Source organism: Euleptes europaea, chromosome 17 (assembly GCF_029931775.1).
Source record: "Euleptes europaea isolate rEulEur1 chromosome 17, rEulEur1.hap1, whole genome shotgun sequence".
NCBI lineage: Eukaryota > Metazoa > Chordata > Lepidosauria > Squamata > Sphaerodactylidae > Euleptes > Euleptes europaea.
Window position 1 is genome coordinate 7,631,447 of NC_079328.1, and position 17,525 is coordinate 7,648,971.

At 43.1% G+C, this 17,525-nt stretch overlaps 1 protein-coding gene across 2 annotated transcripts in view; it reads left to right on the forward strand.

Annotated features, from left to right (window-relative positions):
* The window catches only part of ADCY2 (adenylate cyclase 2), a 172,211-nt gene that overhangs the window by 46,303 nt on the left and 108,383 nt on the right, over positions 1-17,525 (forward strand). Inside the window, exon 3 of one of the 2 annotated variants that reach the window (XM_056862975.1) lies at positions 6,523-6,684. The exons of the other annotated variant lie outside the window; for it this stretch is intronic. Within the exon in view, the coding sequence (XP_056718953.1) occupies positions 6,523-6,684 (162 nt within the window). The remainder of the gene's footprint in view (positions 1-6,522; positions 6,685-17,525) is intronic. 2 annotated transcript variants of the gene reach the window in all.

Sequence of the window (17,525 nt, forward strand, 5' to 3'; positions counted from 1 at the left end):
CTGCTGGATTATATCTCACATAGTGCAAAAGGGTCTCAGGTTTCATCAATGCATGCTGGAAAGAAGAAGCTACAGTAACGGCTGTTTATTAGCCCACCGCAAGCCTGTCTGAGCTGATCGGTCTGATTCCCGTCATGTTTACCTCAGAATGAGCGCTGCAGAAGGAAGCAGCCTAGCAATTCCCAGAGTTCTAAAGAAGACCTTTCATCTTTCCATACCAAGATGTTCTACCTGTTTGTGTTTGGAACATGAAACCAAATCCATTCCTATTTTACGTGCTATATTTGGCAGTGACCGAACCCTGCTGGCTGGAGAAGAATGTCTGCAGTTGTCCGGGCTAATATTGAAAGCTGACCACTTTGCGAGAGGAAACCTAGTGCGCTTGCCACAGATTTCAAAGATCTGAATGCTTTTCTCTGACTTGCGGCCATTAAAAGGGGGGAGCTAGTTGGATTTCTTTTCCATTTCTCCTGAGTACATAAATATGTGTGTCGGAAATCACCACCGATAATAAAATTAACATTTCTCTAAAACATCTTTACTCCAGTTTGTTCGAGCTATAACGGTTTCCAGCCTGCTTGTTACTGTCTAGATACACTGAAAACCACTTGTTAGGAATTAGTTTCTCTCAATTTCTCAGCAATTAATAATACAATCCTTTATTGGTAACAACTGTTGGAGGAAGGGAAAGAGTTATTGAATGAAATAAATTGTAAATATTGAACAAGTGAGGACTTTTTTGTTTCATTCAGAGTTCCCTCAGTGATCCCTCCTTCCTGCCCTGTTTTTGAATGTTTTAATTATGTGTGTTTTGTTGATTTTAATGGTTTTTAAGCTGTGATTTTATTTTGTATGTTTCTAACATCTTGGTGTTCCTGATAAGGGCTGAAAAGCTGGGTATAAATGTTGTAAATAAATAAATACCACTGTGACACTAATCATCTCTTTTTATCCCCCATCATCTAGTTTTATAATGCACTGCCCTTCTCTCTAAATTATTGTGGTGACAACTGAGATCACTGCTGAGATTCGGGGCTTTAACAAACCTTTGCTGTGTCTCTCTCATCTATTCAAAAGAACCTGGAGTCTTGTACAGTGGCTGAAAAGTACTCACGTTTGTTGCTAGTTAGGCTTTTCATTTCCCTTAAGACGGAGCAACATGAATGTATAACAAAGGTGGATGGATGTTTTTTCTTACCGATTCTCATAATGGAATCCACAGGTTGGTCCTGGGGTTCTCACCCCGTGTAACAGATGTGAATTGCTGGTTTCCTCAGTTCAAACTGACATGGTGCTCCATTGGGAAGTGTGCATGAAGAAGTGCATAGTGTGCATAGTGTGCATGAAGAATGGTTCTCTGTTTTCCCACTGCATTGCTTTCCCCCCACACATCAGTGGTCCTGGAGGGCACTGTTAACCCTGCTGGGGAAAGCTACATGTTCCATGGGATGCACAGGGATTTCCTCAACAGGCCAAATAGTGCTGGGGTTGTTTTGGGTCTGGTCATAAGCCCTGTCTTGTAGTGTACCACAGTCCTGATCCAAACTGGGCGCCACACACACAGGAATTCAGAACCCACAACACACACCTGACTATTGTCGAAGGCTTTCACGGTCAGAGTTCATTGGTTCTTGTAGGTTATCCGGGCTGTACCAAGACCATGGTTACACAGCCCAGATAACCTACAAGAACCAACACACCTGACTGTTTTGCCTGCCATGGGAACCCCAGACCCAACCAATGTGTACTCTGTGATGTGTGAATTATTAGGAAAAGCAGCTTCATGAGAGGAAGCTGGAGTGGAGAATCAGAAAAGATTGGAAGTGCTCAACCCTTCCCTTGCCGGCTGCTTGTCTATTTTAAATAGCCCCATACTGTAACTATTCCCCTCCCCAATAGCGTTCCCTGTGTATGTTCGAAACCTCACAGGGGGATGGCAGCTCGGAAGTGTGATTTGGAATGGAGAAGCTGCAGGCGAGGACAAGGTGCATCACCCCGCTTGTATCACATCTCCTTTCTGCCTGTAAGGTCCTTTAATGGTGCTTCGTATGGTGCAGAATTACTTGGAAGGGCAGGCTACACAGCTGAACCGAATTTGCATCTAAAAATTCTTAGAATTTCCTGTTCCGAAGTTGTTGGCAAATATTTTCTGGGTATTCTCTGAAAATGGAAATATTTGACTTCTTTTACATCAGTATGTTATCCAGTGTTGTTATTTATTTATTTATTAAAACATTTTTACCCCAGATTTTTACTTTTGGTTCAAGACTGCTTACAATAATAGTTTTACAAACAATTCCAATTAAAACCAAAAATAAAACAACAAACCCCAAATTTCTCCCTCCCTCCCCCCTTAAACTATGCATGGCTTTAAAAAACAAAACCAGTGCCTTGAATTGAGCCTGGAAACAAATTCCCAGACTGTGCTGTCATTCCAGAACACGTGTCATATGATCACAATGATTTCTTTTGATTCGAAGGTGGGCTGCAGCATGTTACACTAATGGAAGTTTCTGAGTTGTCTTTAAGGCCCATTACCATGATCTTAGGTTACAGCCGAGTGGGTCGTAGGGGCAGCTGGTTCTAAGAAGGAGGAGGGAGGCCGGTCTCTCACTCGTGCCTGGTTTATATATGAAGACATGCTAATACGCTGTCTGTCTGAAGACACATACAGGACCAATGATCTGCTAGCGTGAATTTTACGCAATTATGTATCCAGCAATTCCTGCTCTCCACACTGAGCATCTTTGAGTCCTTCTTTGAAGCGAATGATTGGGCGACTGAAGAAATTTGTCTTTTAAATGGAATTTTTACCGGACTCCTCTCACCATTTGCTGAACTATTTGCTTTGGATGTCTCCATGATGTCTTATTGATGATTTTGAGATGATTTGTCAATGTGCATTTATGAGTTGATTTGGATGTTCTTATGCATATTGCAATACATATACACATTGACTATTTATATAATTTCGCAAAGATTCTTTAATATACACATTGTCATTCATAGTGTGTAGTGTGTTGGGATACAATAGCTTTATGATATTACTGTATATGTGCAGTTTTGGTTGCTGTATTCATTTAGTCATCAGTGCCACTATTTTTTCTACAGTCTTGTTACTTGGTACAAGTCCCCTTGGTTTATATATGCAGCAGAATGAAATGGTAGTGAGGCAGCTGAAGGAACTGAATCACTTGGAACGGGAGGGGAGGGGCTCTGTGTTCTCAGCATAACTCCCCGTAAGAGGAAATGCAAAGGGCTTTCTTATTAATGTGCTGGATCTTTTACTTGCAGGGAGTTTCTCCATTGGGGAACATATAGGGGTACAGACGATTCTGCTCCACACAGTGCCCCCCCCCAATTTTGCTGTATTTGGTCTTGAGCCAAGAGGAAAGGTGGGGAATAAATATTTAAATAAATAAATAAATGGGTAGCTGAAGTCCCAGACATGACTGGGAAAAGGTACTTTTAACAAGAATGCCAACCTACCAGTCCATCTGTAGAGCGATGTATGAACATCAGAAGTCCCCTGCTGTGTCAGACCAGTGAGGTTCCATCTGGTCCAGCATCCTGCCTCACAAAGTGGCCAACCAGTTCCTCTGGAGGGCCAACAACAGGGCATAGAGGCAGAGGCTTTCCCCTGATGTTGCCTCCTGGCACTGGGATTCAGAGGTTGACTGCTTCTGATCGTGGAAGTTTCCATCAGTCACCATGACTAGAAGCCACTCCATGAATCTGTCTAATCCCCGTTTAAAGCTGCCTGTGCCTGTGGCCACCCCTACATCCTCTGGCAGTGAATTCCACATTTTAATCACTCGTGGGCAAGGCTTGGGATTGGCCAGTGGCTTCCACCTTGGAACCGCTGCCACCAGAGGAACAGGTAAGCTATGGTGCAGGATGCACTGCGAGTGACGGAAGTAAATCTGGCTTTTTGGATGACAGCAGTCATGACTGTGGTTCTCCGTGAGTACCACTAGCCTTATAGAGTGAGCGACGACAAATGGTTTTTATCCATCTGCAAAGGGAGGATTGTCCACCACAGCAAAGCTGGGCCAAAAGCCAGATTGAAATAGGTCAAGGGCAGATGTGTCATCCAGGAAAACCTGAAGTGCCTCTGCCGTTCAGTAAGTTTCTCCCCCCCAGGCAAAGTTGAAACTAAGCAATAGTAATATGGATCTTCTTTTGGTCACATTAAAAATGTGTACAAGTTCATTGAAACAATATGGGCATACCTAAGTAGACCACCACAGCACCAACTTCTGTTGCATCGAGAATAATTTCAGCTCAAGAGTAGGGGAGCAATCCTAAGCAGGTCTACTCAGATGTAAGGCTCATGCTATTTAGTGGGGCTATTTCCTAGGAAAGTACCCTTAGATTGCAGCCCAAAACATGCTGTCTTCACACACACTCACACCCCATGTGCCCTATAGGCAGATTCTTACTCTGTTAGCAGGGCTTCTGTTTGGATACTTTTTTTGTTGTTGTTTTTTGCCGTCAAGTCACAGCTGACTTCTGGTGCCCCTGTAGGGTTATCAAGGCAAGAGATGTTCGGAGGTGGTTTGCCATTGCCTGCCTCCATGGCTCGACCCTGGTATTCCTTGGAGGTCTCCCATCCAAACACCAGCCAGGGTCAGGGCTGAGCGTGTGCGACTGGCCCAAGATCACCCAGCAAGTTTCCATGGCAGGGTGGGGGTTCGAAACTGGGTTTCCCAAATCCTACTCTGACACTCTAACCACTACACCATGCCGGCTCTCTGTTTGGATGCTGGTGGTCAAAATTTATAGCTGCAATTACCAACCATGTACTATGACAAAGCTAGAGTTAAGTGAAGGCAGAAATTGCTGTCAGGCACTACAAGAGAATCACCTGTATATCTAGAGGTTTTAATCCTTCAAAAAGCCTTCTGGGTGCATATTTATATGTGATACGTGTGGTGTAGTGGTTAGTGTTGGACTAGGATCTGGGAGATCCAGATTTGAATCCCTGTTCCACTATGGACGTTTGGGTGGCTTTGGGCATCCCTCAACCTAATCTAGAAGAAGAAGACTTGGTTTTTATATGCCAACTTTCTCTACCACTTAAGGGAGACTCAAACTGGCTTACAATCACCTTCCCTTCCCCTCCCCACAACAGACACCCTATGAGATAACTAGGGCTGAGAGAACTCTAAGAGAGCTGTGACTAGCCCAAGGTCACCCAGCTGGCTTCATGCATAGGAGTGGGAAAACAAATCCAGTTCACCAGATTAGTGTCTGCCGCTCATGTGGAGGAGTGGGGGATCAAACCCGGTTCTCCAGGATCAGAGTCCACCGCTCTTAACCACTATACCATGCTGGCTCTCTCACAGGGTTGCTGTCAGAGTAATATGGAATTGAGGAGAACAATGGAAGCCACTTTGGGGCCCTATTGGGGAGAAAGGGAGAGTATAAATGAAGTAAATAAATGGAAGTGCTAGTTTGTGATTTGCCAAAAAATGAAGTTAGAAAGACCAGAAGCCCTATGAATGCTTTTACATTTCTGAAAGGAAGGGAGAGGGTGCATATTCATGAATAATTGTGGGGGACTTGGGCACATTTCATTTGCAAAATTGTTTTTCCCCCCCTACTTTGTGAATTTTTCTGCATGGATCAGACTGAATACTGGGATTGAAAAATAAGTCTAACAAGCAGTGGAATTTCTTACTTGGAAGTGTAATTTTCTGCCTATATATCAACATTTTTTCCTGCTTGAAGCTTTATTTGTTATGTAAGGGAATGTAGATGGTTAACCTTTTAAGGGCACATTTCTTGATCAAGTATTGGAGACTGCAGAACTAAGATGTTTTTAAAAAGCTGTTTAATTTCAACTTTGAAGACTGCTTTTTAAAAAATTTGTTCGTGGCTGCAAATGGAATGGTTTATATAGCTTATGCTGTCTTTAAGTATCAGTTCTGTCCAAGCAAGCGCATGTTCTCCAGGGATGAGAGAAGGTCGATTGCTGTGGACCACTGACCCATTTTGGTGGACTACTAGTGTCTGCAGGTCAATGGGTTGCTTTTGCAAAGAATGCTGTATTAGGTGGACCTTGGTCTGATCCAGAAATGCATTCCTTACATTCTTAAGAAGAGTGCCGCTTAACTCTGGATTATTTAAAAGGGATTAGGGTGGGTAGCCATGTAGTCTATAGTAGCAGAACAAAATTCTCATCTAGTAGCACCTTAGATACCATCGTTTTCCAGGATATAAGCTTTTGTGAGTCAAAGTTCACTTTGTCAGATACATGAAGCAAACTGCTTTTTCATTCAGCAAACTACTTTTTTAAACGGGACATTCAAAAGCAGCTTACCATTTGGCATGGGTGAGGGTCTGTTGATTTGGGGGGGATTTTAAAAATACTCTTCTGGCTGTACCCAAGGAAGCTTTTTTGGATTCTAGTCGTGGACTTACTGGCTGTAAAATTGTAACAGTGAAACTATAGCTGTTGAAGGGTTTGGGTTTAAAAAAAAAAGTTTTGATGGGTTACCTTTTGTCTTTCCTGCACAGGTGTCATTTTTCTTATTCATCATTTTTGTGGTCTATACGATGCTGCCCTTCAGCATGCAGAATGCTATAATTGCTGGGGTCCTCACCTCTGCCTCACATACCATTGTCCTGAGCATCTGTTTGTCCTCGACAGGCATCATCAAAGAGCGCTTGGCTTGGCAGGTACGTTTTCTGGGGATGCTGTGGTCCAATCATTATCCAGGGTAAAGTGGTCTGTGTTTAGGGGCATGAGTGAATTTTTGTAAGCTTCTGCAAGTTTACCAGCATTTATTATAATGCTATGTACATCTTCAAAATGCTTACTTTTAAGACCATTTGAAAAAAATGATGTGCATTTAATAGGCAAGCAAAAATTCACATAATTGTTAATCCTTTAAATACAGGTATGTTGTTTGCAATAATAATTCTGCTTTTCTTTTGTATACTGTTTTGTTCAAATCAGTTTGATATGATAAAACATTGAGGGAGAATCGTACTTAACTGTCCCAGTGATGTTAAATGGACTTGTGAAAGTGAGTAACTTGGGCTGGGCTGTTCTCTTAACTTTATGCAGTGCTTTCCCTAAAATTCTTTGCTAACATTATCTCAGTAAATATCCCTGTAAGTTAGGCCAGAATTGTTATCCCCATATTACTGGTGGGGTAATTTGTAACAGGGTGTAGAGGCTGGGATTGAATCTGAAAACAAGAGACAAATGGTGAGTTGGAAGAATTAATTTTAATTCAACCCTGAGACCCCTACATGTTTCATCAAGGTGATAAACGTGTGTCATTTAATTAATGCTTTTAAGGTTTTTATTCTTATATTTATTTCAGATCCCCCTAATGAAACATATGCAAAACGTGTAGGGGGTCTCAGAGTTGAATTAAAATTAATTCTCCCGCTGCACCAACAGTCTTTTGATTTTTGCTCCATTCTTGGTGTGGCCCTTTTCTTGCTATTCCAGGGGCTGAGTCTAAACCAGGAACCTTCTGCTTGAAAACTGCTACTGGCCATTTTAGATACTGTTATTTTCACATATAATGGCTTTTTCAGAGAGTTGGAGTTGGTATAGTCTTGAGGCCTTGTTGCCCACAGTATCCATGCATACCTCTGCTGTCTCTGGCGAACAGGTGGTAGGGTTCTGTCATGCTTCTAAATGCGGCAGAACCTGGACAAAAGAGAATACTGGGACCAGATCAAATATCTAGAAGATAAGGTCTTGTCTTGTACGTATTTAGCATTGTGTTGCATCCACTGATAATTTTTGTAGCAAACTCGCTGTGGCTCTTGAATTTCATGGCTTTTAGCGGCACTGTTTACAGTTTAGATCTTGACCTGTGGGTGTGTATGCAGAAAACGCTCCATACAGCTGATGAAGAGGAGTTTAGTGCACCAAACTCTTAGCTGCCCTGGCTCCCAGTTAATAGGGGTAATATGCTCCCTGTGATATTTCCATGCTATATAGGGCACACAAAAGGATTGCCTAAGAGGTGTAGTAGTTAAGAGCAGTGTACTCTGATCTGGAGAACCGGGTTTGATTCCCCACTCCTCCACATGAGCGGTGGACTCTAATCTGATGAACTGGTTGGTTTCCCCACTCCTACACATGAAGCCAGCCGGGTGACCTTGAGCTAGTCGCAGTTCTCTTCAAGCTCTCTCAGCTTCACCTAGCTCACAGGGTGTCTTTTGTGGGGAGGGAAAGAGAAGGAGATTGCCAGCCGGTTTAATTCTCCTTTAAAGGTAGAGAAAATTGGCATATAAAAAACCAACTCTTTTTCTTCTAAGGAAAACACACTTTGATACACCCTTGTAAATAAATCTGCAGAAATTAGTTACAGATTAAAATATTGTCGAAGGCTTTCACGGTCAGAGTTCATTGGTTCTTGTAGGTTATCCGGGCTGTGTGACCGTGGTCTTGGTATTTTCTTTCCTGACGTTTCGCCAGCAGCTGTGGCAGGCATCTTCAGAGGAGTAACACTGAAGGACAGTGTCTCTCAGTGCCGAGAGACACTGTCCTTCAGTGTTACTCCTCTGAAGATGCCTGCCACAGCTGCTGGCGAAACGTCAGGAAAGAAAATACCAAGACCACGGTCACACAGCCCGGATAACCTACAAGAACCAATAGTTACAGATCGTTTTCACATGTCTGCCTCGACATAACCATGTAAGCCATTTGGAGTACTCTGACATTATCTTCCTGTGTAGAGTTGCATCCTTCTAAGTCAATTGAAGTGAAGGCATAGAAGGATGCAACTCTGCTTAGAATTGCGCTATACCTGTCTTGGCAGAAGAAAGAAGACAAAAATATCATCCGTTGTCTTCGAGGTTTATTAAAAGAAAGTTTCCCTGGCTGGTGTCCAACCAAGATGCAGTCCGTAGTTGCATGTGAATGTTAGGGCATGTTATCTAGCCAAGACAGAAATGTTGCCGTAGGGACCACCAAAATTGGATTGGAGGTTGCTGCACTGGATAAAAGAAGAGTTGGTTTTATTTGCCAACTTTCTCTACCACTTAAGTAAGAATCAAACCAGCTTACAATCGCCTTCCCTTCCCCTCCCCACAACAGACACCCTGTGAGGTAGGTGGGGCTGAGAGAGTGTGACTAGCCCAAGGTCACCCAGCTGGCTTCATGTGTAGGAGTGGGGAAACAAATCCAGCACCAGATTAGCCTCCGCCTGCTCATGTGGAGGAGTGGGCCAGTGGAATCAAACCCAGCTCCACCACTCCAAACCACCGCTCTTAACCACTACACTACACTGGCTCTCGCTGGATAGGGTTGGCAGTCCTGCACCTGGCAATCCTGGAAGCTCTGGAGGATGGGCCATGGGGAAGGGAAGCATCGCATGCTGCAGTGAAATCACTTCCAGTTGAAGACCCGAAAGTGATTTCACCAAGTTGCACTACGCTCTAGGAATTCCCCTCTCCCAATCTCCGAGGTAAAGACCATACAATTTGTGGGAATTCTTAGAGAGATGCGGCAAACAGAAGTGACAGCACCATGTCCATGATATTCTCTCTCCATTTTCTACTGCTGTGAAAGCTGGGGAGAGCCAGAAGGGGTGAGAGTGGCAGGCAACCTGATAAGTGTAATGCTGAGGGAAGGGAGGTAAAGTTTCTCCCTGTTCTACCTCTTCAGGTTGGCCAGGGATCCTGGAGGTTTTTTGCCTTCCTCTGGGCATAAACCAGGGATCACTGGGGACATGAGTGGGGGAGGTAGTTGTGAATTTCCTGCATTGTGCAGGGGGTGGGACTAGATGACCCTGGAGGTACCTTCCAGCTTTAAGTTTCTATGTTTCCTTGTTTCTACTTCCCCAGGTTAAATTGCTCTTCTGAAGCTGCTATTAGCTCTGAAGGGAAACTTTACCATGGTTACTGATAATTATTTTTCCCCTGTGGACCAAACATCAGATGAGGTGGCAGTTTTTATATTGGGGGAAATGACATCATGGTGGACGAGGCTACCTCCCTCCCCCAGGGCTGCAATGATAATCCAGCCCCTTCCTCCCTGTAGCTGCTGCTAACATTTTAAAATTGTTTTTTAAAAAATTGTCATGTTTACTTTGGCCTCAGTTATTGTATTTGTGGAGCAGGTTTTACCCAAGAATGGAAGATTAATTTTTGCCTCTAAATTAAGATATGAACAATGATTGTCCCCAACTCTGTTTTTTGTGCTTCTGCTGCTGTACTTGCATGCTTTGTATTACTGCTCCTGTTTACAGTAAATTGTGGCAGATGAATCTGTTTAGTTTTGCACAATCAATTAGGTTAAAGCAGTAATTACCAAACTGGGTGCCCTTAGAGAGCTGCTCGTGTGGTGCAAGGAATAAATAAACTAAATACCGGTAAATAAAGTCTCCTTTAAACCCCAAGTACCCCACAGCCTTTTGTTATTGTCCGTGCATGAGCCTGTCCTGCGAGAACATAGGTTCTGGGTCTTGACAGCTAGTGGGACCAGAACCTTAATTTATACCCAAATGCAGAGATACAACAGAGTTACCTTCTCACTGCATCTCTGCAAATTCATTTATTTATTTCATTTATGCCCCCTTTTTCTCCCTAGTGGGGACCCAAAGTGGCTTACATCCTTCTCCTCCCCTCCATTTTATCCTCACAACAACCCTGTGAGGTAGGTTAGGCTGAGAGAGTGTGACTGGCCCAGGGTCACCCAGCAAACGGCTGTGGCACAGTGGAGGTTCGAACTTGAGTCTCCCAGATCCTAGTCCAACACTCTAACTACTACACCACTGTAACCCTACCTTTCCTGTTATATCTCCAGAAACAAAAGAGTCTTAAAGAAATGGGAGCCTAGCTCTTCCAGACCCCCCCTCAGCCCTGTTACAGTTATGGGCCATATTTATAAGTCCTGTATCTACAATGCCTTTAAAAAAGCTGAAACTTGGGTTGGGGAGGGGGAAGGGAGCCAGGGAAGTCACATTAATGGTATTTCAGCTTTTTGAAAAGGGCTCACAGGTGGGGCAGCTGTGCATGCAGTGATCTGTAGACCTGAGAGTTGTTTCTTTTCATGAATGCAGTAGTTCTTGTTTCCTCATACCTGGACCTTTTATATAGGGTTGCCAGGACCTCCCGTCAGCAGCCCTCGGACCTCTGCTGCCACTGTGTAGACTGGGGGGGGGGGGGCGCCAATCCAAAATCACCATTGCATTGACGGCATGTTTCCACAGAATCCTAGAGCGGCATTATGTCATTTCCAGGTTCTGCCCGGAAATGATGTCACACTGTCGATGTGATGGCCCCCTCCCTCTATGGCCCTGTCTCACAATCTCCATCTGGGTGCCAGCCACCAGCTGGCAAACCGACTTTTATACCTTATATACAGCCTTCAATTTGCAAGATCTGAGCAAGGCTGTCAAAGATAGGACGTTTTGGAGGACTTTCATTCATAGGGTCGCCATGAGTCGGAAGCGACTTGACAGCACTTAACACGCACACATACAGCCTATGGGCAATCGTAATACCCCGGGAATGACCAAGGATGCTCTCTTTCAAGAATGCAATTTATGTATCAGATTGAAACATGGAGATGTCTCCGATTTGTTCCGTGATCACAGAACCACTAAATATTAAAAGGTGCAAAGTGCTGTAGAGTAGCATTGAGCTGAAATGGATGGCCAGGGGGGATTCTATGAATGTTCCCCCCAATATGAAAACCAGCCTACCTGTTGGGAACATGAAAGAAAGCAAAAGTGTCCATGAAGGAGGAATGATTTCCCTCCCCCCCCCCCAGCTGTATATACCTCTCCTGGTACCCAGTTGCTCTGTTCATATGTAACAGTGAATACACGCACAATCTATATATGCACTACCCTTGATTTTTCTTTATATATGCATTGAATAATTTTCAAGTAACGTTCAACGCACATATAACTGAGCATGTGATGTAGACACCCCAGTTATCCATGTGTGTTGACTCTTCCATCCAAACAGGTGTACACACGTAGGTGCAAAGTATATGTGCCTAGAGATAGTTGTTCCGTCATCTTGTCAAATGTGATTTGTCCTGTACCAAAGTTGCAGCCAATCAAGGCAGTGAACAGAAGTCAAACAGTGCAGAAAAGGCAAACTCCCTGCTGGGTGGGGTTTTTTTTTTTTTTTGGTGAATATTGGCCCCTTAAAAGTTTTCTTTTCCCTTCAGAATGCTCACTCCCAAACACTTGGCACAGTTCTGTCATAAAGCGGTTTAATTCAAAGGCATGAAGAAAGAAGAAATAGATGTTTATTGTGTTTTGTTCTAAGTATGTCTTCATCTCATGGATGTGTGATCTATTTGCATAGAACAGCCTGACATAGCAAAATGCTATTTTCCAAAGCGAGGCAAACATTTAAATATTCAGAATCCTAAATTATCTGCTAAATGTTCGCTTATTTGAAGATCCATTTCTCTTCGAGCTCTTCCATGTGCTAAACTATTGAAACTCTATTCCTATTTCATTCTGTTGCTCCACCCTATTTCATTTTGTTGCTCAAAAAAGAGAGATAATTTGTAAATAGAAAACCAATTAATTTCACTAAATGGTTATGTTTTTACCGTTTAATAGTTCTGCATGGAAGGAACACATTGTGCTTAATTTTGTCTTGTTGGTAAATGGAGAGGAGCGCATTAGCTGTGCTGCCTGAGAAACATTTGTTCCTCGGCAACTTAAAATATTCGGAAGATGACGGCGCAACTTGGCAAACGAGGTAGATTGTTCTCCGAATGTTCATGGCATTGGATCTCCTATGGCAATTTGAACTGCTGATCACACCAAAAGTCTCCTGGCAAAGAAGTTTAATTCAGACCAAACTTCCCTTTTTTTAAAAGGTGACCAATGGAATTCTATTCTTCCTGTTCTGAGAATAGTTATGTAGAAGATGGCTAAATCAGAAAAGAAGCAGTTCGTTTCCATTTGCCAAATAAATTGAATTCTGAAATACTGGAGAGAATGACCTGACACCTTGGCTCTTGAAGGTGTCTTGATGATATAAGCTTTTCTTTTACTGCCGTGGTTCTTGAGACTTAAAAGTGTGTTATAACTAGGGTTGCCAACCTCCAGATGTGGGCTGGAGATCTGAACCAGTCTGGTGCCCGTCCCTTTAAAAGAAATTTCTTATACTGATGTTTCTTATGAAAAATATTATGAATTTTCCCTTGAAAACAAAGTATTCTTATATGTCTGCTCACAGGACATGTGAAGTTGTAGTGAATCAGACCCTTGGTCCATCAAGATCAGTATTGTCCACTCGGACTGGCAGCGGCACTCCAAGGTCTCAGGCAGAGGTCTTTCACAGGCTGACATCACTCCCTTGAGCTCTGCCCCTGAGCCACAAGGCCCATCCTCTTGTTTCTGTCCCCAGTATGTGATGGCATTCAAAGCTTTTGAACAGGGAGTTTCCATTCAGCCAGCATGACTAGTATCCATTGTCAGACTCACCTTCCATGAATTTGGAATACTGTGTACAGTTCTGGCCATCACTCCTAAAAAAGGATATTACAGAGCTCGAGAAAGTGCAGAAAAGAGCAACCAAAATGATCAGGGGACTAGAGCAACTACCCTACGAGGAGCAGTTAAAACGCTTAGGGCTGTTTAGCTTGGAAAGAAGGTGGTTAAGGGGAGGCATGATAGAGGTCTATAAAACTTTTTCATGGTTTGGAGAGAGTGGACAGGGAGACACTTTCTCCCTCTCTCATAATCCTAGAACGTGGGGTCATCTGCTGAAGCTGGAGGGTGAGAGATTCAAAACTGATGAAAGGAAGTATTTCTTCAGACAATGCATAGTTAAATTGTGGGACTCCCTGCCTCCAGGATGTGGCGATGGCTGCCAACTTGGAAGGCTTTAAGAGGGGAGTGGACATGGTCATGGAGGAGAGGAGTATCCATGGCTACTAGTAAAAATGGATACCAGTTATGATGCATACCTATTCTCTCCAGGATCAGAGGAGCATGCCTGTTATATTGGGTGTTGTGGAACACAGGCAGGATGGTGCTGCTGCAATTGTCTTGTTTGTGGGCTTCCTAAAGGCACCTGGTTGGCCACTGTGTGAACAGACCGCTAGACTTGATGGACCTTGGTCTGATCCAGCAGGGTTTTCTTATGTTATGTTCTTAATTTATCTTGTTTTAAAAGCCAGTTGACACTCGAGAAAGCATCCAGCAAGAAGCAAGTTTGGGGCAGAAGGTAGCAGGGAAACATTCTGATTGTACCAGCTGCACCTTAGGATAACAGGATTGGCCCCTGAGACTCTGCTGTGTGGGCACGCACTTTCTGCAGTTGGGCAGGTGGCTATGAGAGCCGGGGGGCTTGTCTAAAAGGTTATTCCTCACTGCAACCTTTTTATTTTTAAGTGCAAGATGAAAACCTTTCTGTTTGCCCAAGCACTTTGCTCATATGAGCACATGGAGCTGCGTTATGCTGAGTAAGAGCCTTGCTCTGTCAAGGCCAGTGTTGTCCGCCCTTTGCGGAGCCTCAAGTCAAGATCTTTCACAGGTTAAAGACCACTTAACATGGCTTCAATATTATCAAGTACAATCTGTATATATCCAAGATATGAAAAAGGGATTTCTTAAAGAAAAATCAATTCTACAACAGACACTTTTGGACAATACTGATCATCTAATCTCTAGGATGTACAAGCTTTTATTGTTGCTATATACAGAACAAGAAAGAATCAAGCCAACAATGATTACCTGGGCACAAACAATTGGTCAATCTATCTCCTTGAAAAGTTGGGAAAGACTTTGGTCAAGAGACATGAAAAAGATTCTTTCCCAATCGATAAGGGAAAATATCTATAAAATGATTTATAGATGGTACTTGACACCGAAAAAATTGTCTGCAATGTATAGTACAATGTCACCAAATTGTTGGAAATGTCAGGATAAAGTTGGCTCTTTTCACCATGTTTGGTGGCTGTGTGATAAAGCTAAAAACTTTTGGGATATGATATACAACGAGATAAGGTTAATTCTACAACAAAATATCCCTAAAACCTCAGAGATGATGTTGTTAAGCATTATACCAGACTATATTAATACCGAACAAACCTTTTTACTCTATGCCACCACAGCTAAGAGAATGGTCTGTGCAGCTAAATGGAAAATGACTGAAATACCGGACAAAATTGATTGGATTCATAAAATGTTTGAACTAGCAGAAATGGCAAAATTGACTGAGTTAGTAAATCAAAAAGACAATGATGAATTCGTCAAGGAATGGGAGGAGTGGATTGTTTATTGTAAAAATGAACTTAATGTACAAAATGTTAAAGGTTATGACTTAGACTAATTCAACTTGTTATAAGTTAAGTTAATATTCTTGTTTTTTCTTTCTTTCCTTTTTTAATAATTGTAGAAGGTTTTATAATTTTTTTTATAAAGAATTAGAAAATAATTGCTAAGAGGATTACGAAGATACTTTAGAGATAGAAGAAGGAAGAGGGGAAGTCAAAGTAGGGGAAGATGATTGTTATAGATATGTTAGATTTAATTGAGAATTAGAAAAGATTAAAAGGCAATGTTAATTGATTGTATAGAATGTATAGAAAAACAATAAAAAACTTTTTTTTTTTAAAAAAAGTCAAGATCTTTCACATCATCTACTACTTGGTTCTTTAAAATGGAGATGCCAGGGATTGAACCTGGGACCTTCTCATGCCAAGCTCTACCACTGAGCCACAGACTCCTTGCCAAAGGAATGGTTCAGCTGTGAAGCACTAGAGCAGCAATCAGACCGCCCCCCTTTGCTCCTGACCCTGAGTAACCCAGGTCTTCACTGATAGGAATCCGGCAGGAGATTTCAAAGTGTGTCAAGCCCTCTTTCAACACATATCCCTGCCATGCATAATTTTACTCTGAGGATCACTTCTCCTGATGGGTTAAAATATGTCACACCCCTTGTAATGTTGATCTAGTTTTGCAAATTTTATGCATAACTGTGGGTTATTTGAAATGCATAAGGGACAATTAATCATAAATATAATCCCAACAAAGATTTTCCTGTGTAGTGAACTCAGACAATTTTGTTCCCCTTTCAAATAAAGCAAGATTCAATGTGTTGCTCGGTTCCCATCCCTTTGCATGCTACACGTCTTCCCTAGGCCGTGGAAGGCTCTGTCATAATTATAATTTCAGATGCTTATGAGAAGCTTGTTCAAGTGTTTTGTTTGGGAAAATCTGCCATCCCCCCAAAAAAAGACGACAACTGTGAATGTTGTTCCCCAAGCAGTACTGTCTTGCATGCTGTGGGTCTGCAGATACATGCGCAAATCTATTATTGATCTTTACCTGGATTCCGGGTTCTGTATATGTCACTCAACACAGCACAAGCTTGAAGGCTGCAGAGAAAAGTGTCTCTCGTTCGGTGGCAGCCATGTGTAAACTGAATCCCCTGCGCTGTTAGACAGGCAGGTTCTGCATTGTTAGAGGGGGCACCTCCTGTGACATTTCAGCCTAGGCCAGTGTCCCCCAATCTTGTTGACCCTATAGCTCCACATCTGGAATTTTGAGAAAGAGTGGTGGGCACCGGCACCCCGGACAGCTGCCGTAGGGTTTAGAGCTAATCACAAAATGGCTACCATGGTGGAGATAAGAACTGACTCTTTTCCTTGAAGAAGAGACATGGTTTGGCTTTTATGCTTCCAAATGAAGGGGAAGATTGGCTCCTTTGCCCAGCCACAGAAAGAAGCTGCCAAGCCCAGAGACATAAGAAAGTGGCCAAGCCAAGAAGGCATAACTGTATGATGTGGGTTCCCAGAATCAGCTCCGTGCTTTGCCAGTGACTCATCCACTAAGGAGAGACCCCAAGCTCCCTGCTTTCTTTCATTTCCATTCCAGATCCTTTGGATTTTATCTTCAAGATTCAAGAAGCAATCAGGTGGCCAAAAAACATATAGGCAGAGTGCCACGGCGCCCCATGGGCACCATGTTGAGTATAGGTGGTCTAGTGCAGGCAGATGTCACATAGTACATTGGTCCCTGGTTTGTGCCTTTCAGACTGCAGGTAAGTGGAATGCATGTTCATATGGCTTCTAGTCTAGAATTAGTTTAGAACATAGAAACATAGAGCTGGAAGGGACCTCAAGGGTCATCTAGTCCAACCCCACACACAACGCACAAAATTCACAACTGCCTCCTCCATTCCCCCAGTGACCCCCTGCTCTATTCCCAGAGGAAAGCAAAAAACCTCCAAGATCCCTGGCCAATTTGGCCTGGATCAAGATTCCTTCCTGACCCTAAAGTAACGATCGGGATTACCCGGGGCGTGTAAGAAAGGGCCACGAGAGCCAAACACTGACTCATCCCTTTCTGCCCTCCCTCACATGATCTGCGTAACTTCACAGAACCAGCATTTTTTAATGTTCCTCTGCAGAAACACAATCCCTGTGTCTAGAAAACTAGCCTGGCAGGGGGAGGAGGTGACTCAGGCAAGACTGATTTGAACCTGGGTCTCCTAGTTCTTAGTCTAATACTGTAAGAGCTTGAGTCTGCTCTTTTTCCTCCCACCTGAACATGTTCCCAGTGCAGTGA